At 34.3% G+C, this 23,013-nt stretch overlaps 2 protein-coding genes across 2 annotated transcripts in view; one reads left to right on the forward strand and one right to left on the reverse strand.

Annotated features, from left to right (window-relative positions):
• The window catches only part of LOC140443550 (coiled-coil domain-containing protein AGAP005037), a 1,206,743-nt gene that overhangs the window by 894,747 nt on the left and 288,983 nt on the right, over nucleotides 1-23,013 (forward strand). The gene's annotated exons all lie outside the window — the stretch shown is intronic.
• Nucleotides 1-23,013, reverse strand: part of Naam (Nicotinamide amidase) — a 67,409-nt gene that overhangs the window by 30,076 nt on the left and 14,320 nt on the right. The window contains exon 2 of the mRNA XM_072534871.1: nucleotides 7,427-7,613. Within this exon, the coding sequence (XP_072390972.1) occupies nucleotides 7,427-7,613 (187 nt within the window). The remainder of the gene's footprint in view (nucleotides 1-7,426; nucleotides 7,614-23,013) is intronic.

The following is a 23,013-nucleotide window of genomic DNA, read 5'->3' on the forward strand; positions in this document are numbered from 1 at the left end:
TCAAATCGGACGCCTTACTTTAAGTATTCGTAAACTTGTCTCCCCAACAAAAAGAATATTAATTTCGAACATCTCTCCTTACATTCCCCATGAACTGGCCGAAAATGCAGTGAAAAGTCTTGGTTTCCAAATAGCCTCCCCCGTGTCCTTTCTTAAAGCGGGCATTCCAGGTGATGAATACTCCCACATACTTAGCTTCCGCCGTCAAGTATATATTTTTCCTCCCTCTGATAATTTTGAGCTTCACACCTCCTTGTTAATTCCTTTTGAAGGCAATGATAATAGAATTTTTCTGTCTACGGATAAAATGGAATGTTTCTTATGCAAACAATCGGGACATGTTGCTTCTAATTGTCCCAATACTTCATCTGACAACTTATTATCTGAAAATCCTACTGTTTCCCATGTCCTCCCAAATCCCCCCACCGAATCAACGTCACAGCAACAGAATACACAATTTCCATCTCATTCTGAATCATCTCCTTTCCAAACAAATCTATTTTATTTGTCTTCTTCCCCAGAGAATTGCGAAAATGATACAATATCTGAAAAGTCAGATAAACTATGTTTAAATTCTCATCTTTCACAGAAAAGGCCACGCTCATCTGTATCATCTATAAGCGATAAGACCCTTCAATCTGGGGAAAACCCTGCAATAGAACAAACTATGTTTCCTCCCAAACAAACAGTTCCTAGTTCTTCTAGCACCTCCAACACAAAAAAGAAACGAAAACGTAGTTCTTCTCTCGACCCCAGTCTATCCACTGACTCCAAGCAAGCAATACACGAAGCCTATAAACAAAACCCAGAAGCTTTTGCAGTTCCTCCTGATAATATAATTGCCTTTATCGAGAACGCTTACGGCAGCTGTGACCCTGTCTCAGAAGCATTTAAATTCACAACAGATATTAAATCACTCATTTTAACTTTGCAATCAATAAACCCTAATTTTAAAGATAGGTCTACAAAAATCAGAATTACACGCTTAATTAAAAAAATTAAAACTAAAATACATTCTGCAACAGATGATTCTGAAAGTATAAACAGTCTTGATAATTCCCAGGATGCTTGTGATAAAGAATACCTGTCTGATAGTTCACAAACCTCGCAAACATCCAAACACTCTACATATTAATTTCAACCTTCACACTGATACAATGGAATTGTGACGGATTTTATCCCCGTCGTCCACGCCTTGAACAGCTCATATCTGAGTCTTCTCCTGACTTTCTATGCCTACAAGAAACAAACTTCACTGATAAATATTCCGGACAACTTAAAAATTTTACAGGTTACCACTATATTCGAACCACCCAACTTCGTGCCAGTGGCGGAGCATCAATTTTTGTTTCCACTGATATTTTCCATAAAGAATTTCCGCTAAACACAAACCTCGAAGCTATAGCCGTTACAGCTTGGTGTCCCTACAAAATTACAATTTGTTGCATATACATCCCTCCAAACTACTGTTTAATAAGTTCCGATCTTGAAGATTTAACTTCTCAGCTTCCTACACCTTTTATCTTAGTAGGTGACTTTAATGCACATAATACTATGTGGGGATCCGAAAACACATTTGGAAGAGGTAAAACAATCGAAAATTTCCTAAATAACGTAAATATAAACTTACTAAATTCAGGAAGTAGTACATACTTTCACATCCAATCAGGTAGTTTCTCTTCCATAGATTTATCTTTCTGTAATCCAGGAATATTTCCTTTACTTTCATGGTACACATTAAACAGTCTCTATGATAGTAATCATTTTCCTATTCTTATCTCTGACCAGTCAAAAATGCCCTCGAGAATTATAACAAAATGGAAAATCACTCAAGCAAACTGGGATCTTTTCAGAACCACTGTTAAGGGAAAAACCGATGAATTACTTTTTAACAATGATATAGATACAGATGTAAAACTATTAAATAATTGTTTAACTGAATCTGCTGAGGAATGTATTGGTAAATGCGCGATTGATCCTTCCAAGAAACCTGTTCCGTGGTGGAATGAGTCGTGCAAAATAGCTGTCAAACAATGCAAAAAAGCATTAAATAAATTCCGGAAGACCCGTACCACCACGGATTTAATAAATTTTAAAAAACTTAGGGCCAATTCTAGGCGTATTTTAAAAGAAAGTAAGAAATCCTCATGGAATCAATACGTTAGTTCAATCACAAAAGATACTTCTCCCGCGCAAATGTGGTCAAAGATAAGACGTATGAAAGGTCATAATACATCCAGCAAAATAGCCGCCATCTCCCTGCAGGATCATACAGTTACCGATGATCAACATATTGCAGATATCTTTGCCTCTCACTTTTCAGATAAGTCAAATATTCCGAATCTTTCCAATAACTCAGATACCAACATTTCCAGCCCCAAAATATTTTCTAACACCAGCTCTATGAATCTTCCTTTTAATCTCCTAGAACTAAACGAAGCCATATCTTCATTGAAAAACTCAGCAGCCGGTCCTGACGATATCCCATCAATATTCTTAAAAAATCTCCATCCAGACACACATCTCAAACTGTTAGAGTTGTATAATAACATCTGGTCTCAAAACCAGTTCCCAACGTTATGGCGACAAGCGACTACAATTCCTATTAAAAAGAATGACTCATCTCCAAATCTTCTGAAATCATATAGACCAATTTCTCTCACTTGTTCACTATGTAAACTGTTAGAAAAGATGGTCAATAAACGCTTACTATGGTATCTAGAAAGAAATAATATCCTTGACCCATTCCAAACAGGTTTCAGATCAAATCGAAGTACAATAGATAACCTGGTCACACTACATACTGACATTGTTAATGCATTTTCGAATAGAAGCGAAGTCATAGCAGTAACTTTAGATATCCAAAGTGCCTTCGACACTGTACAAAGACTTTTAATTCTAAGAAAATTAACGGAATATAATTTAACTGGTAACATTTATTTATTTTTAAAAAATTTTTTAACAAGTCGATATTTTAGAGTATTAACAAATGGAAAAATATCAAAACCACACGCTTTGGACAACGGTTTGCCTCAGGGCTCAGTCTTAAGCACTACCTTATTTTTACTTAGCATGAATGACTTTTCCTCATATATAGAACCACCAGTCAGGTACTCGATATATGCTGATGATATTATATTATACTGCCGAGGCAGAGTCACAGCTACCACCAGCACTTTGCTACAAAACACAATAAACAAAATAGGCACCTGGTCTACGCGTGCTGGATTTGTGTTTTCAGCTCCTAAATCCAAAGTAATTCACTTTACCAAAAAGCATAGACCTAATCCACCCTCTATAACTCTAAACGGACTTCGTTTACAAACAGTTAATTATTTGACACTTCTTGGTATCACCTTTGATAAAAAGCTTATCTGGAGACAGCATATTCAGAAACTTAAAGGAAACTGTACCCAAAGAATCAATTTACTTAAATCTCTTGCTAGCTTTTCTTGGGGAGCTGACGAAGAATCTCTTCTTAAAATATATAGAGCGTTAATTCGCTCTAAGCTAGATTATGGCAGTATTCTTTATATGACATCTAGTAACTCCCTACTAAAGTCTCTAAACACGATTCAAAATACATCCCTACGACTATGCCTCGGTGTTTTCAAATCAAGCCCCGCCGAAAGTCTGTGCGTTGAATCTTCAGAGCCACCACTCCATCTAAGAAGGCAGCAGCTTCTACTTTCATACTTTGTAAGAATATCAGCAAACCCAAGTAACCCGGTAATAAATCTAATCAATCCCATAGAACCTCCCCCAGTAAACGCTTCCAATCAGTCTCTCACATTACCACAAATATTATCTCCTTTATTAGATTCCATCAACCTCTCCAATACTACTTCTATTTATACCCCCAAGACAGCTCCATGGATGCACAATCTTCCAATATTCAATACTGATTTATGCAGATTCGACAAAACAGAAACCCCAAACTTAATCCTTAGAAAATCCTTCCAAAACATCCTTAACTTAACACAATTTGATGAAATTTTATACACCGATGCATCCAAGAATGAAGACTGTTGTGGCTCTGCTGTGTCCACACTGACGACGACAATAAGCTCTGTGCGATTGCCTAAAAGTTGTAGTATCTATACCGCAGAATTATATGGAATACTCCAAGCATTAAAGACTTCCATCCGTCCTACTTCAAATGAAAGCATAAAAATCGCCATTTGCACTGATTCTCTTTCCTCGATTTATTCAATAAGATGCAATTTCTCGAAAAACCCACTAGTCCAGGAAATCCACACTATCTGTAACCAACTATATTCTGCTAACATAAAAGTCGTAATGATCTGGACTCCATCTCATGTTGGTATATTGGGAAACGAAAAAGCAGACCAAGCCGCTAAAGCAGCATGTTCTTCTGACATAGCCTTCCAAGAGGTCCAAATCCATACGGATCTTAAAATATTGGTAAAACAAAAAATCCTCAGCTCATGGGCGGACCTGTGGAGTAAAACAAAAACTAAGCTGCATGAAGTTCAGCCCAACTTATCTCGCGTCAATATCTCCTCTATGAACAGGAAAGAAAAATCAGTTCTTCACCGACTACGAATAGGGCATACACGTCTCACACATGGATACCTTATGGCATCAGAAAACCCTCCAGTATGCCACTACTGTAATAACGTCCTTTCCATCAAACACGTGATAGTGGACTGCTGCCAGTATGACTCTTCCAGAAACAAGCACAGCCTAAAAGGAAATCTAAAAGACATTCTCAGTGTTCCAAACCGTTTTGACAGTGTTCTTAGATTTTTAAAAGAAACAAGTTTATTTCAGCTAATATAAACAGTGCATAGTGATAAGCTTTATTGTGCTAACCTTTCTATAAAAAAAAAAAAATGTTCATATTAAATTCTTGTACCTATACCTATATAAAATATGTATAATGTTGTAAACTACTGTACCCGTGTCAATGACCATAAGCTGTCGAGACACGTTAATTTTAAATAAAAAAATAAAAAAAAAAAAACTTTTGGTATTCACAATAATACAACAAACCTGTTAGGCTTGGTTACATATGAAACTAAAGTAATGTTTCTAGTGAACAAAAATTTTGAAGAATACAGTGAGTGATCTGTCATTTCAAGCAATGATTTGTGTAAACTCTTTGTTTACACAAATTTTGTTTTTTGATAAACAGTTGAGTTGAGTTTTTTGATAAGTGTCCTTTAGATAAAGCAATGTCGGTAAAAATTATCAGTTATAATATTTCGACCAGACCTATACCAATGTTCTGCAAGAGTTTTGACAACTCTTGGGCCTTGGTTATGTTCCGATTGATCACCAATCTTTCCAGTATATATCTCAAAGTTACAGCAATAAAAATTTTCAGCGTCACATAGAGTCCAAACCTTTATACCGTATTTTTTCGGTTTACTAGGTATATAAATCAGAAATGGACAACGTCCCCTAAAAATCTAAAAGCTTCTCGTCGATAGTACCAAAAGCAGATGGTTCATATGATTCCCTACAATTTTGGGCAAATAGATCAGAGTTTTCTCGAATAGGAGCTAATTTATCTCGTTCTCTTCTTTCTGCTCTCGTATCCAAATTATCAAAGCGAATATACTTTAAAATACTTATAAATATATCCCGGCTTAGAGATGTTTTATAAATAGGACGCGTAAATGCATTATTTGTATTGGACCATAAATTATGAGACTCTCTGAACCTTCCAGATAATATAAGCTTACCAAAGAAAGCACGCAGTTCGACTAGATCAACGTCAATCCAATCCTTAATTTTTTTCTCGTTCTTACTGTTATACGCAGCTATGAACTCAATAGCTCTCTTATTGGTATACTCGAGAATCATTGACATCATACTATCAGCAAAAAATAAATTGAAGGCTTCCATGTATGTCTCAATTTGTCTTTTCGTAGTGAGACCTATGTTTTTCTGTAATAAATTACATGTCAATGTCTTACCCTTTTTTGGAGCTAAATAACGCCATGTTCGTCCTTCGCACATAACATCAGACACGTTAGATCGTTTATTATCTGTATTTTCAGAAGTTGTCGCTAAAATTCCTGGTTCTTGAGTTCAATAATTGATAAATTACCTTTAAATTATCGCTCACAACCGTCATTATCACTCGCTTCAGTATTGCTTCCAGCTCTGCAACGTCATCTTCTTCACTATTTGATAGGAGTAAGGCATACAACTCAGCTTCACTCAAAGGTTTATTCTTTTTGCATATTTTGATATAATACTGCACACTTTAAGATCTATGCTTGCATTAAATTTATAAACAAACGTGAAATACCGCTTTACACCGAAGTTAGACCTCTCGTCTCGGACGTTCTCATAGAATATGCCTATTAGACACTATATTTACTCCCAAGGTTAACTTCTGTCTACTAATATTTCTACAAACATAATCATTTAGCCTTGAATACGTTCACTGGTAAACAGAGGCGGCTACGTTTTACGTTTACCTCAAACATATTGAAAATATTCTTTGAAATCCGAAGACTGGGTCAGGACTGACCCGGCGTCATAGATGTTACGTAGAGGAAAAACTGTAATTTGCATGTTAACGAATGATACACGAAAAAATAGATTGAAACAAATAAGGAGAACTTACGATCAATCGGATTTGTAAAAAAAATATTTCATAAAATCTTAAGAAATCAGTGAATTTCGGGTCACACTTGACCCAGTCTTCGTACTCCGAAGGTTAAGCCCATTTTTGATTCTTTTACTGCTACGTACACCTCTCGTACAGTGTATTCCGTCCTCCCAACAATATTCATATCATCAGCATAGGCAAGGATTTGTATTGATTTGTTATATATTGAACCGGTGCAAACTGATTCGGTACTACTATCTCTAACATCGCTTTGAACATTTCTCTTTTATTTACAGAGTAGTACTCTGCCTTGTAGTCTATAAATATATGATGAGTATGCCATGTTCCAGTGTTTCTTCTAAAATTGGTCTATGGGCTGCAATTTGTTTGCATATACAGCAACCCTATGTGTATAAATATATTGATAAATTTGCAACTTGTATAGAATTTCTAAGAGATCTCAACAATAAAAATAATTCATATAATTTTTGTCTAATAAAATCACTGTGACGCCACATCATTATTTAAGATTATATTAATATTATATAAACCAAATTATCTGGAGTATTTTCACCTTATTTCATTTAAAACTTCTAGAAATATTTCTGCTTAATAAGTAACTGATTTATTTAGCTATGAATAATAAAACCAATTTTTAGCTGGAATTTACGCCATGAAAGTTTTTCATAAATACAAGTGTATAAAAATATTTTAAACTAAACCCCCTATAGACATGACATAATTATGTAATTTAATTGTTTAGAATCAAAGCATCAAAAAAACTTTGCAATTTACTGTCACCCCTAAAGTAGCGTATTGAAACAAAATATTACGTACGACTTTAATCCAGTTGTGCCAACAGTAGGTAAACTCCTGTCTGTCAATGTACTGGTCGTTATTTGCATCGAAAATCGTAAATATATCTCGTAGTTCTTCATTTTTTAGTTCGTACGTTTCTCCTTTATTGTTTCTGAATAAGGCTTGACAGAGTACTCCGAATTCTTCTAAATCTAATTTATTATCACTGAAACAAAATAAAAAATATATATAAAAACTTAGTAAAGCGTGTATTAAATATTTTTTAAATCATTGAATGGCGGTAGAAAAAGTTACAAGTAGCATTTGCAAAGTATTAATGTACAGGGCGTCCCAAATTGGTATGTTTTGCTGGGTATACCGAAAACTAGAGGTGATAGAAAAAAAGTGGTTGAGTTGTTATGACTTCTTTTTTTTATTAAAGTAACGATTGCCCAATAAAATCATCAATAGCTATTCACATTAGCGAGATACAGGGCGATTATTGAAAAATGTCGAAAACGAAAAGGTTAAATATCTTCTTTATTAAGATAAATTTTAAAAAACTTTATTAAAATTTTTGATAGATATATTATGAAAGAGTTCAGTGGCTTACAAGAAATTTTTTAAGGGGGTCTCACTAAGGAAATATAATATCATATATATACACCGGCATTTAGGATCTATGGAGGAGTATCACCGAGCCGCAAATCCTTATCTCTTGCCGTACTGCTCCACCATAGGCCGATAAGACACCAGCATATTCTAGTCTAAGCCGCAGATTCATCTAGAATTTTAAACTGCTGCGTTAGCCTTTTTTATTTTTCTGTACACCGAGCTGGGGCTCGAACCTACATCCACAGAAACCATTCGACAGTGAAGCGAATGAGAATCGGCCGACTAGCCCGCTTGGCTATCTGACCGACAAATATATAATATCAATTTATGTTTTTTTGTATGGGACACCCTATATATTTTGACATTTTCGTTAACATATGACATATTATATATCTATTTTCAGTCGTTGGAGCTGCTCTGCAAATACATTGTTTATTTGACATCACGTTATAGACACTTGAAAGCAAAACGTGTAGTAACGCATTTTAACTTTTTATTATGCGGATAATAATCCTTCACAGTTTTATTTACCAGAAATAAGATCAATCAACTTAAAAATTGGAAATAACAAATTTACCCAGAACAAAAAGTACTTAACAACCAGAACTTTTACAAAAATTAATTACCATTATATAAACATAAAAACAACAATAATAAACAATGGAATACCTAGAATTCATTTTACAAAAATTTAAAAATTATGATAAATGTTCAAAATGCCCCACGTTTTGTTATAATAATAATTGACACCTTTTTATTATATATCTTACACAATTCAGTATATGCATTGGCTTTATTTTTCTAAATTCTTGATAAATGCCTTGTAATAATTCTTCCTTAGTATTAAAGTCAGTTTTATAGATATTGTTTTTTAAAACTCGCCAAATAAAAAATCAAGAGGATTTAGTTCTGTTGAACAAGGAACATAAGTTCCAATCCACCGATTATAAAATTTTTCATTTAAATAATTTCTAACGTTTTCAGCATTAAGGGCAGGTGCTCCATCTTATTGAAATAAAAATGTATTCCTCTCGGCCAAATATTTCTCATCAAAAATGTTCAAATCATTTATCATCAAATATATTATATGATAAACTAATTTATTATGCTTGACAAAACACTAGCGAATCTACCTTACCTCCAGATCCTCTAAACTAAGAGGATTTGAGTCATTCCGGTATAGTTCATTGTGTCAGTTAAATATTCCTGCACTGGAGATGCGAGCTTCGTCGCTAAATATTACCTTTACTATTACCTATTACCTTTTAGTATAACCTACTCTACGAAATTAACATTTTTCTAATATATAACAATATGTTACTTTAGAATTTAAACTTACGGAAATCTAAACGTCAAAATAAACTTATTTTAAAGTAAAATTGTGGCTTATTCCCAATAAAAAATAGTAAATTGTATTGTCAACTAAAAACTAGCTTAGCTAGTTTTTAGCTACTAGCTTAGGCTAGTAAAAACGAGCTTCAATACAATAATAAAAAAAGAAGACAATCATATCGGATAAAAAATTATAAATGGAAACGAAAAAGGTAATGTAATACAGTGCGTTTCTATTTCGTGACAATTTGATTTGCAATATGGAATCAATCCTTTAAAGTTAGTTAGATACTGATTTTATTTTTGCTAAATAAAACTGTCAAGAGATTAGTATCCCCCTAATAAAATGTTAACATGTGTTACCATTGTTGCTAGTGTTTTATTTTTAAGTGCCTATAATATGACGTCAACTATAAACATTTTATTTACATAGTAGCTTCCAAAACTGGAAAATTGTCATATTACGTGAAAGAGAATTAAAAATGTAAACGAAAAGTGTGAAAATATATAGGGTGTCCCGTATAAAAAAACATAAGTTGGTATTATATTTCCTTAGTGAGCCCCCTAAAAAATGTTCTCGTGCGCCACTAAACTCGTTTTTAATATGTCTATCAAAAATTTTTATAAAGTGTCTTAAAATTCTTCTTAATAAAGAAGACATTTTACTATGTCGTTTTTAATAATCGCCCTGTATCTCGCTAATGTGGTGAGCTATTAATGATTTGATTGAGCAATCGTAACTTTAACGAAAAAAGAAGTCATGACATCTTAACTACTTTTTTTTATCTTCTGTAGTTTTCGGTATACCCTGCAAAACATACCAATGTGGGACACCCTGTACTAAACCTATTGAAAATTTAGTATACATAATCCTTCAGTAAATGTAATAATTTAAAACAGCTTAATAGAGGCCAGTATCTTTCAATATGTGTATTGTTGCTATCTCAAAACGTAAGATATCCCAAACTTCTGCGTCCACTTATCTGTTTAATTATAATATTAAAGTTTATCTAATATCAAAGCTTAATTAAAATCCACAAGGAAACTAAGTTCCTGTAGCTGGATGTATACCATGTATCACAAAAAATTTTAAGTAAAAATCCTTTATAAAAGGTATATAAATTAAAAACCCAAACGGGCTATGTCATGAAGACAAAACGTTTTCGGAAACCTTGTTCCATCATCAGTGTCTAGGTGTACATGTTTTGAGCCACTAAATATCAGGGTAAAAACCCGGTAAAAGTTATATTTTACAATTTAGATTACATTACTTGGTATTATATTTTAAGATGTTAAAGTTATCGGTGGATATGATAACATGGCCAAATGTTATCATATCGTAATCATAAAACAGAATTTAACCAATACAAAATCGTACTCAAGCTTTGGTAATATTCTTTTAGTAACCTGTGTAGTACTAAAGTATTGCGAATAAGAGAAATTAATAAATGGTGACGTATCTTACAGCAGGCCAAGATCCACAGAAGATTGTCGAGCCAAAGATGATGATGATAAATGAATAGAGAATCTATTTATACGATAAAACCAAGATTCGGTAGTTAAATGTCTTTTATCTACGAAATGTGGAAGGTTATAACATAGTGTCTGCCAGAAGCAATTAAAATGTATTAAATATATCGACGATGTAACAGTTATATACTGTGAAGAAAGTGTGAGGTTCAGTGATTCAGCAAACGAAATCTTGGATAGTGAGAATCACAATGAGGATCTGAGGCTAGCTGATCAGATGCGTAAATAAAATTATTAGTCAGAATGAAATAATAATATCAAATCAATAAATTACGATAAATTTACTGAAATAACAACTATATTTATTTAAATATTATATGCAATTAACCGATCAGTCGCCATCTGCACAACAAAATATGAATTTAATTAACCGTTCTAATAGAGACCTAAATTTTGAACTACCGTAACAGTCGAAAAATATTGCTGTTAATGAGAGTCCAGCTGTTGATAAAGAAAGGAGTTCTCCAACAAAAACTGTATAATATCACTAATAAAAATAAACAAGGTGTTTTCTTAATCGAAAATAAACAATTATCAGCTGATATGTTAAAAATACAAACAGAGACAAAATGTTCAGATATAATAATTAATTTAAAAAACTATGAAAATTTGATGATAATATGTACATCGTCAACGGCTTAGCATCCCAACATATGTTTATCTTTAAAATTCTCAATTTTTGAACAAAATCTCGCTATAGCGACAGATCCAAAACTATGGCCATTAGGCTTCTATGCAAGCAGGGTTTTTATGAAGCACCCAACACATACTCAAATAAAGTGAAGGATGAAGAAATGACTTTCTAAACAGGAAAAAGGAAGGGATGGGTACGATCTCCTTCTGTCAAATATATAGGGACTAAATCAATTTACAATGGATTGTTTATATGCTGATTATAAAGAGTCTGACTTGAAATTTCTTTACATTACTGAGACATGGTCAGTGGATGAGGAGGTTTCCAAATTTTAAAATAGTAAATTCTTTTAGTAGATTCCAACGTAAATGTGATGGCGTTGCATTTTAGGAAAGAGATGATATGAAGGTTAGTTCCATTTTACTCGATGAGTACTGTGTTGAAAAAGACATTGAGGTATGTAGATTGAAGTGGCATTTTAATAATTCAAATCCACAGAAAATTTTAGTATGCTACAGAACTCTATACTACAGTTAACTAAATGTTAATTTAATGTATTTCATGAAAAACTTCAGCAAACGGATTTCCAGCAAAGTACATCTCCAACAATTGAAATACTTTGGACATATTATGAGGGCAGACACAGAAAACATGGAAAGACTTATTAACCAAGGAAAGGTAGAAGGCCAAAGATCACGAGAAAGATGGATCAACCAACATTACAGGAACTACACGACAATATATAACATCACGATGACCACAAGGTATTTCGTAGACACCAAGGTCTTCATTGGAGATTTGGTCTTTTACGGATCTGACGAGATTAGACAACTTGGAGTGAGTAGTGAAGATGGTTTTGATGTTTAGAGGAATAAGAGTTCTACTGGTCTTGTCAGTGATACCTTTAATAAAAGGCAGAAAGATTTTGGGTTGATCCGGCGGCAAGGTTTCTTTTTTGGATGGAATCGGGTTTAGATATTTTTGAATGCTTCTATTGATTTGGGGTTTGTGGTAGCCGTTTTGTAAGAGTGTTTGATTTATTGTATTGATTTAGGATGACCTGTGATTTTTATCGGTTGAAGTCTTATGCAACAGGAAGTAAGAGTGTTAATACCTGAATTGAGTTGGGCGGGGTGATGATGTGACTTGGCATTGAGATAACGGTTTGTATGAGTGGGTTTCCGGTACACGAAATAAGAAAAACTGTGAAGTGGGTTTTTCTGAATAAGAACATCAAGGAATGGCAAAGACGCTTCAGACTCAACTTTCATCGTGAATGGAATGTTGGGGTGTATTCCATTCAGGTGGGAGAGAAAGAGATCTAATGTGTCTTTACCATGGGGTCAAATGACAAAGTTGTCATCAACGTACCGGAACCAGCAGGTGGGTGTGAGATTTGATGAGGACAGGGCTATTGTTTCGAAATTTTCCATGTAGATATCAGCTATTACGGGAGAGCGGGAGAGAGGCGTTTTCGGTTAATGGTTGTAAGGATAAATCGAGATGTTTTGCCAATTTCTGAGTGGGGCAGTTGTATGCACTGACGATGGGTATTAGGGGAACATTGGTCTTATGGATTTTTGGAAGGCCGTATATCTTTTGAATTCGAGATGATTTTTCTCTGGGTATAAGAGATTTTTTTATGTCTGGAGGTAGAGTAGACTTATTTATAATAGTATATAAGACATTGAGGTATGTAGATTGAAGTGGCATTATAATAATTCAAATCCACAGAAAATTTTATGTAGTATGCTACAGATCTCCTAAATGTAAATTTAATGTATTTCATGAAAAACTTCAGCAAACGGATTTCCAGAAAAGTACATCTCCAACAATTGAATTACTTTGGACATATTATGAGGGCAGACACAAAAAACATGGAAAGACTTATTAACCAAGGAAAGGTAGAAGGCCAAAGATCACGAGAAAGATGGATCAACCAACATTACAGGAACTACACGACAATATATAACATCACGATGACCACAAGGTATTTCGTAGACACCAAGGTCTTCATTGGAGATTTGGTCTTTTACGGATCTGACGAGATTGGACAACTTGGAGTGAGTAGTGAAGATGGTTTTGATGTTTAGAGGGATAAGAGTTCTACTGGTCTTGTCAGTGCTACCTTTAATAAAAGGCAGAAAGATTTTGGGTTGATCCGGCGGCAAGGTTTCTTTTTTGGATGGAATCGGGTTTAGATATTTTTGAATGCTTCTATTGATTTGGGTTTTGTGGTAGCCGTTTTGTAAGAGTGTTTGCCTTATTGTATTGATTTCGGATGACCTGTGATTGTTATCGGTTGAAGTCTTATGCAACAGGAAGTAAGAGTGTTGATACCTGAATTAAGTTGGGCGGGGTGATGATGTGAATTGGCATTGAGATAACGGTTTGTATGAGTGGGTTTCCGGTACACGAAATAAGAAAAACTGTGAAGTGGGTTTTTGTGAATAAGAACATCAAGGAATGGCAAAGACGCTTCAGACTCAACTTTCATCGTGAATGGAATGTTGGGGTGTATTCCATTCAGGTGGTAGAGAAAGAGATCTAATGTGTCTTTACCATGGGGTCAAATGACAAAGTTGTCATCAACGTACCGGAACCAGCAGGTGGGTGTGAGATTTGATGAGGACAGGGCTATTGTTTCGAAATTTTCCATGTAGATATCAGCTATTACGGGAGAGAGGGAGAGAGGCGTTTTCGGTTAATGGTTGTAAGGATAAATCGAGATGTTTTGCCAATTTCTGAGTGGGGCAGTTGTATGCACTGACCATGGGTATTAGGGGAACATTGGTCTTATTGATTTTTGGAAGGCCTTATATCTTTGGAATTCGAGATGATTTTTCTCTGGGTATAAGAGATTTTTTTATGTCTGGAGAGTAGACTTATTTATAATGGATTTAGTCCTTTTTTTTTTAGATATGTGGTGGGATCGTTTGGAACGCGTTTGTATTCTGTGGAATTGAGAAGTTCGAACATTTTGTCGAAATAATTAGAAGAATTAATAATGACGGTGGCATTACCTTTGTCGGCCGGAAGGATGACGATGCCAGGGTTGTTATAAAGTTCTTTGAGGGCACGTCTTTCTGAAAGACTGATATCTGACGGTGTTGGTTTGGAGGTACGGAGAATTCTGGCAAATTCGTAAATTTACTTTTAATACATGGAGAATGTGACAGAGTTATTACTAGAACATTTGCTTTATTTGCTAAAAAATATTCAGACCGACCACGAACTATCCTTGAAGCTGTGAGAAGATTACTTAACAATTTAATGTATATGGTTCTTTTCAACAAAAAGTTAACAAATCGAAGCCTATTGTTGATAATAATGATCATACAATTAATGTTCTTGGTTACTATGCTGCTTATCCCAAAGGGTCATTACGTTGTTCAACAAGTTTTAGCCCTATTCTTACAGCTTAGTTCAAAGATTAAAGGAAACAAAATATATTAAAAGAATAAAATTTGTAACGATAAATTGTTAAAAAGATAATGAATTTTTGAAAAATCTTAAATCTCTAAAAAGGAATGTTTAGGTACAATTCGCATTACTGGAGCGAAATAAATCAACATTTAACAAGAGTACGTGGTTTTCTGCAGAAATGAGAGTTTAATGTCTTTTGCGCAATTAGAGACAATAAGTTGTAGCTCTCCACTTTTATGATGGTATCTTAAACTACTTTTTTTTTCGACGAAAGATATCTAAATGTATTTAAAGTAAATTTACGCAATCTTTATTATTTAATTCTAAACAAGGCATTTCTATCACTTTGTAAAAGAGCTAACAATCACAAATAATGGCAATTATGACATGTTCATACACGGCCTGCTAGAATAAAGCAATAGATTTTAATTAAAAAATCGTTTATAAAAAGGTATATTTATGTAAAAGAACCCTTTCGGGTTACATCACAGATCATGTTCTTCTTCTTCTTCTTCTTTTTATGTAGATATGACTATGTCTGTTTTTTAATGTACATTAAGTAAGTTGTCGTTCCATCGTTTTCGTGGTCTTCCTACTGATCGTCTTCCTATTGGGGAACCGTCTCTTTCCGTCTTTGCTACCCTATTTGTTGTCATTTGGCTTATATGAGCGTTTTATTGTACTCATCTATTTCTTATCCAGTTCTTAATGTTCTCTACCTTAAATCTAAGTAGTATATCTGTACTTCTAGCTCTGTACCATAGTGCCATCAATTTTTTTTTACGTGTTTCCATCTCTGCTGTTTCTAACATCCTTTTTGTCCTCTTTTGTCAGGTCGTGTTTCTGCCTCGTATGTCATTATTGTTCTGATGACTGTTTTGTAAATTCTGCCTTTCATTTCTTTCCCGACATTTTTCATTTTTATTTGACCATATTATTTCATTCAGGCAGCCTGCGACCATGTTTGCTATATTCACTTGATCTTCCACTTCAGCTTCGAGCTTGCCGTAGCTAGATAATGTGATGCCTAGATATTTAAACTCTATCACTTGTTCTATTATCTGACCTCTCAGCTTCAATTTACGTCTTATTAAATTTGCTGTTGTAACCATGCATTTTGTCATTTTTGAGGAAACAAACATGTTAAATTTTCTTGCGGTTATATTAAATTGGTGCAGCTTACGTTGTAAATCATTTTGACTTTGAGATAGTAGTGAGATTTTAAGTTTGTTTTCTCCCATTTGGTATTCTATTTTAGTTTTTACTTTTTTTATCATTTCATCCATAATCAGGTTGAACATTAGAGGACTTAGGGCATCTCCCAGTCTTATCCCATTGCCAGCTTCAATAGGGTCGGTTAGTTCTACTTCCACTTTTACTTTTATTGTGTTCTTTTGGTAGATATTTTCAATCGTTTTGATTATTCCTAGAGGTATCTCTCTTGCATACAATAAGTGGATAGGTTAAGTTAAGAACATGTTCGGAATGTCTATTTCATCATCAATACTGTTACTAGATATAATTGTTTAATTAAAATGTGATTTGTGGTTTATGGTAGTTGTACAGCCGATTATAGAAAATTCATTTACCTTGTGAAAAACAGTAAATATCTTATCTTTAACATTAAACCACAAGTATCTCCAAAAGTATTAACTTTAGGTATAGGGAACCTTAACACTCTTTGAAAGACAACTGATTTATTTTTTAATTAAAATTATATAATACAGGGTGTTTCATTTCAAATTATTGAATTACCGTAGTTTGAATTTTAAAGAAATGGCGTATCATTTGTGAACTACTTGTATTTAGAAATTCGATTTAGATGTAAATGTCTAAAAGAACATTACTTACTCTTTTTGTACAAAAGCTTTTAAGACAATATGATTATAAATGAATAAGATATTATAAGAAATTATAAGTTTGAAAAGTTTGTCTCTTTCTGTCAAAATTAAAAAAAGACGAATAACTCAAAAAATATGAAATTTTGACCTATGATAGTTTAAACAAATTGTATCTACAATTTTATTCAAAATCTAAGAATGCTATAATATACAGGGTGTTCCATTTTAAATAACTAAAGTTGTAGTTCACTTCCTGTATAACTGGAAGTGGCATATCTGTCAAAATATTTTCTATAAGGTCGTCATAACTTGAAATCCCCATAAACCAATTTTCATAAAAATCGTTTAAGTAGTTTCCTATATATAGATAGTGTAAAGTCGTCGTGAAACGCCCTGTATAACAGGAAAATATCTTGATCATAAATAAATATAAAATTAAAAACAAAGCATCGTGTAGTTTTGATGAAATATTGGGTATAGTAATTAACAAAATTGTCCTTTACATTTTGACCGACCAAGTTATCACAAAATATCAACATCGATTTCGAAATAAATTTTCTACTTCCACAGCCATTAACAGTTTGTATGAGGAAGTTTTAATCTCAATTCAAAGTAGTGAAAAAGCAACTGCCAATTTATTGTGATCTCAGTCGTGCTTTTGATTATGTACAACATGATGTACTCCTCGATAGATTGCACAGATATTGTGTTATGAGAGTAGCCCAGTTGGTTTGGATCCTATTTGAAAGACCCACACCAAATAGTTGGTGTTAGACCGACCAATTTTCAATAAGTAAGAAGCAAAATATTTTTACTGCTTTTATTACTGCAAAGATATAAAAATTCTCTGTTACGCAGACAACGCAGTATTGATAGCCCAAGGTAAAGATAGTCTGCAAAAACTGGCCCACAGATTTACCATACGAGCAAAAGAATTGAATATGACAATCTAATTTCAGAAAACTAAAACAATAGTAGTCAGCAAAGAACCAACCAGATGTAAACTAGAAATTGATGGCATCAATATTGAACAAGTAATGGAAATAAAATACCTGGGAATTACACTGTCTATCTATGGAAACCTGGACAAAGAAGTGAGAGATCAAGTACAAAAAGCAAATAAACTTGCAGGATGACTTAATAACACTATATGGCGAAACAGACGCATTAACACTGAGATGAAGTCAAGAATTTATAAAGCCAGTGTAAGACCAATAATGACATATGCCTCAGAAACAAGACCCGACACAGCCACAACGCAAAGGCTGCAGGAAACGGCATAGAAGAGAGTACTGGTAATAATTACAGAAAATACGCTGAGAGATCGGAAGAGAAGTGAAGACATTAGAAAAAAATGTAACGTACAGTGTATAAATGAGTGGACACAAAATAGAAAAAAAAAGAATGGAATAACCACATAAGCAGAATGAAGGAGACCCGTGTCGTCAAAATAGCATGGCTATGATTCGTGCCCCTCCAATTATAAAATTGTCGGGACCCTGGTCTACCTGGCATTTCTGCATACGATCGCAAGCGCCTTCACTGCCCCTACGAATCCGACACCAAAATAAGGGTGAACTCTTCGTCCGCGAGGCTCCACCCTCCCCGTAGTACCTGTGTTGCGATTACCTCCTCTACCACTCTTAAATCTCCAGGTGGGTACGTGCCGAGACACCAGCGCCCCTAATGGTGGTGTAAGACCAAAAGAGGTGCGTACGGGCTCAGCTCGTTTAACCTCACTTGGTTCTCTCGGCATGAGAGTAGAGTGGTCACGCGAGAGTCTCGTCTCGGGTACTAGGAGTGTAGATCGGTGACCGCGACGCCTAAGCGCCTCGAGTGCGTTTCTACAGACCCGACACCTCAAGCGACGGCTCTCCACCTCTCGATTCCTACCCATTAGTCGCCTCTTACGACAGTCAAGGCTTTCTGGCCTCGGCAGTATTCTTATCTCCGCGAGCCTAACGCATCGTCAAAATAGCAAGAGATAAGTCACCAATCGACAGAAGAAGCATCGGACGACCGCGCAAAAGATGTAGTGACAACCTTCCATAGAGGTATTAATCCGCCAATGAACAGGCAGAATTTCATAAAAATGATTCATTCATAAAAATGATTTGGTAACTTCAAAACACCACAACGAAAGGAAACTTCATTCGTAGAGAAATCTTTAGATACCTATATCTACACTTGAGTGCAAAACAATCAACTCAAAAGCGAGATTTGACATTACACTTCCTGTTTCAATGTAAGAAGTAAGAAAATAAAAATATGTAATATGCAAACAATAACTTTATTATTGAACTTACAAAAACTGCTATTGCATTATTTGGATGACGAATTATAAATACAATACGCAATACGAACAGAGTTTCCTAAATATTCATCATTGGAACGAACGCAAGAAAGACGGGTTGAACAGAAGAAATCATCAATTTTATTACACCATTATATTACCACCCCTACTTCTAATTACACATTCCAATCAATTTCGCATAAATCATATGACTTTTCTAAATAATTCTTGACGAATTGCCATCTAGCAAGCTCATCCCAAACATAAAGTTATCACCAATAAATCCCTCAGAATAAATGTCTCAGACGTAACCATCCACCGTTAGACCTCCTTCACATCCTCCACCAAGCACTAAAACCAACTTGGTTTTCCCATCCATTGAACTGCCTGCCAAAAACATACAAGAACCACCTTTATATGACACAGTTTCTGGTATACAATATTGAGCAAATCGCTCTTCTCGCCTTCTATAGACTAGACGCCTCTTGTAGTTGCCGTGTAGGTGGATTCTACCTTCGTCGGAGAGTAATACCTGACTTCATTGATAGTCACCCCAATCCAGATGTTCGTAAGCAAATTCTAATCGTCTTTGTTTCTGGACTGCAGTTATCTTGGGACCAGTAGCTGTCTGTTTGGTTGCCTTCAATCTCCTTCTGACTGTCTAAACGCTCGTAATCACATCTCGGACCTCTCTAAGTTCTTCTTTGAGATTAGCACCAGTCAAATGTCGATTGCTCAAAGATTTCGATACAATAAATCGATCATCTCCCTCCGTTGTTATTCGTTTACGGCCTCCTCCTTGTCGGCGAACATAATCACCAGTATTTTGGTACCCTCGGTATACACTCGGGACACAGCTGATTGGCTTAAATTTAGTCGATTTAGGCTTAAATTGTCACGGCCGTCTGGCTCAGGCCTTCTCTCAATAATGCTACTTGTTTTTTTAAAACTCAATAATGAGGTTTAAAACTCAATAATTACTTCTTATTAATTTTAAAGTTTAGATTACCAATTATTACTATTAATGCTACTAATATTATTGTGTTCTGGTGTTGTATCCACCAGTATAAGTCATTTTACCAACAATTTGGAAAGCGAATAATGCATACGAGAGTAATATATTTAATAAGATGTACCTAATCAAAATACTTTTATGAAAAATAAAAAACAAATTGAAATAAAATTTTAAAGAATTTCTCGTGTCAAATATTTCTCTTTCAATATCAGGAGTTTTATACCAGAAAGTTATGAATAAAACAGCATGACTTGCAGATCTAAATGTTGAATGTAACAAAAAATCAAAACAGATCGCAGGTAGTGGTAGTGATAGTATTTGTGATTGCGCCATTTAGTATTTTGATGTCGGTGTTAAGGGTTTATGAACCCAGATTGAATCGCGTGCCAGATATTAATAGTAGATAGTTTAATAATTTTCAGAGAGCGACTTCATTTAGCCAACTTGAACCCAATACACTTGCAATATTCTATTATATAATTTCTGGAAAGTTATTGAATGTAAAAATTTGTTTTAGTAAAATAATTTTTGTATTATTAAAATTATTAAATTGGAAAGTATTGGCAATACGGTGTTTAATTTTGTATTTAGCGCCGTTTATGTTTATAAAAATATGTAAGCACAAATTCATATATAACAACAATATACAAATAATAGATTTTAATCGCAACTACTGTATTTATATTCTTATATCATTTTTATTCATTTTAACTACTGATTTATATCAGGTAGGGGAAAGGACGGCAAGGTGACGATAGTAAGCTTAAAAAATTTCTAGAACTGATATTTTTCCTTGTACCGAAAGCAGCAACTACAAGGTAAGTGGCTGATAGTAAGTAGTACTTTACATATTAAATTTAGATTTCGTAAGGGTTAATATTTCAATTAAAAATTAAAAAAAATTTCTATCTACGTCATATTTGCCATCCTTCGTGGAGGACAAGATGACTAAATGTGGGGGGTAAGATGACGCGGTATGCCTATTCTAAGAAAGAAAGGCAGTTATATCAGAAATTAATCAAATTAAAGTAAAATACATTTATTCTGCAACTAATGCAACACTTTTAATAGGTCCTACATCTTTACAAGAACCAATCACAAGTCCATTGTTTTACCTTTGCTTCTTAACTATTCATTTTAGTGCATTTAGCGTGAGTCCATTCCCTACAACCTTTTTCTCTTTCACTGCAGATTATGCAATATATTTCTTTCTCTAAATTGTTATCAGTGTCAGCATATTCTATATCTACTGACGAGTTAGAAGACTCATCAAATTTTATTTTTCTCTTACTCGTTTTTCCTTTACCTTTATCCAGAGTGAATTTCCTATTTTTTTGCTGAAAGTTAAAGTCTTTGCTTCTATTTAGTTTTTCAATTTTCTTCTGCTCTTCTATATCCGTTTTCCTTTCTTTTGCTAATTTTGCAGCTTACTTTTTTCTAATACTACTGGTGTACTGAAAATAACGAGAGATGGTAATTTCTATCTAGGTAATTTTGCTCTCACTTCAGCAACAGGTAATTTAAGTAGACCTTTATTCAAAATATGATTTGATACATGGGGGGGTGTCTGACCAGCTATTCTTGATGTAGATGGACCTGGCGTAGTTGAAATGGGAATATCTGAAATTTTGTCAGATATTTGAACAGATTCTTGAGGTCTTGTTTCTCTTAAAAAAGATATCGGTGACATTCCTTAAATATCTGGCATTTCCTCTTCGACCTCTACATTTTCCAAAGCAGACGTAGTTGGAACTTCTGTTGAAATTGATTTGTCTTTATTTGTTATTAAAGATGCCTCAAAATCAAGTATATCAAACACCTGGCTATTAATAGAATATATGCCAGTGGCTCTAAAACCACTAAGAGCATTTGAATCAGTTGCTGCTTTTAAGTACACTTTTCCAAATAGGGTTGCAATATCATACAACGCCCCAGATTAACGCCCGCATAAGACGACCCAGAATACTGATCAAAAAATCTTCGCAAGCTCGTAAGTATGCTCTTTTTAGAAGTCCATATATTAAAACATCCACAATGCATACGATGCATTGGTATGCGGTGGGAAAAGTGGTATGCTGTCAGTCTTTTTTTATATTTTGCCCATATTTAAATCTGAAATTGAAAATGGGTATGACTTACTGTTAATTTTAGTAAATTTGGTTAAGATGACGAATAATTTATCAACTTAAGAGCAATAATATTGTTAGCACTAACACAATATCAGTAAAAACGCTTGTATCATTGTATTTATGTCCTCTCAAGAATATCAAGATATAAAAAATTGCATTTATCAGGCGGCCAAAGAGGCATTGGGGTACGAAGAAGCTGACAAAAGAAAAAATCCTGAGTGGTGGAACGAAGAAGTAGGAAAATTAATTAAAGACAAAAAAAAGCTTATCAAACATGGCTATCCACGAAAGACTCAGAAGACCGCAGAATTTACAGCAGACTCAACAGGGAAGCAAAGAAGGAAGTCACTAAAAGAAAAAACGAAATGTGGGAAGAGAAATGCGAAGAGATGGACCGATGCTTAGGAGGAACCAAAGTGACACAAGCTTGGAAATTCATAAAAAGTATTAGAAAAGAAAGAAAAGATGAGGGAAATATAAACCTGATTCAAAATAAAAAGTGGGAAAAATATTACGAAACGCTATTAACAGAAAGTAGGCACGAATTTATGGAAAGACCTGACCATATCTCAATGACAGAAAACTCAGAGGTGCATAAGATAAACAAAGAAGAACTGAAAAAAGAATTGAAACAAATGAAAAATGGAAAAACACCCGGGCCTGGAGACATTCCCATCGAGTTGGTGAAACATGGACCGGATGCTCTTTTGGAAAGCTTAGTGAATATTTTTAATAAATGCTTAATTGAAGGCCAAACGATTCCAGACGATTGGAATTTGGCCCACATTAGCCCCATTTATAAAAAGGGAGA

Source organism: Diabrotica undecimpunctata, chromosome 6 (assembly GCF_040954645.1).
Source record: "Diabrotica undecimpunctata isolate CICGRU chromosome 6, icDiaUnde3, whole genome shotgun sequence".
Lineage (NCBI taxonomy): Eukaryota > Metazoa > Arthropoda > Insecta > Coleoptera > Chrysomelidae > Diabrotica > Diabrotica undecimpunctata.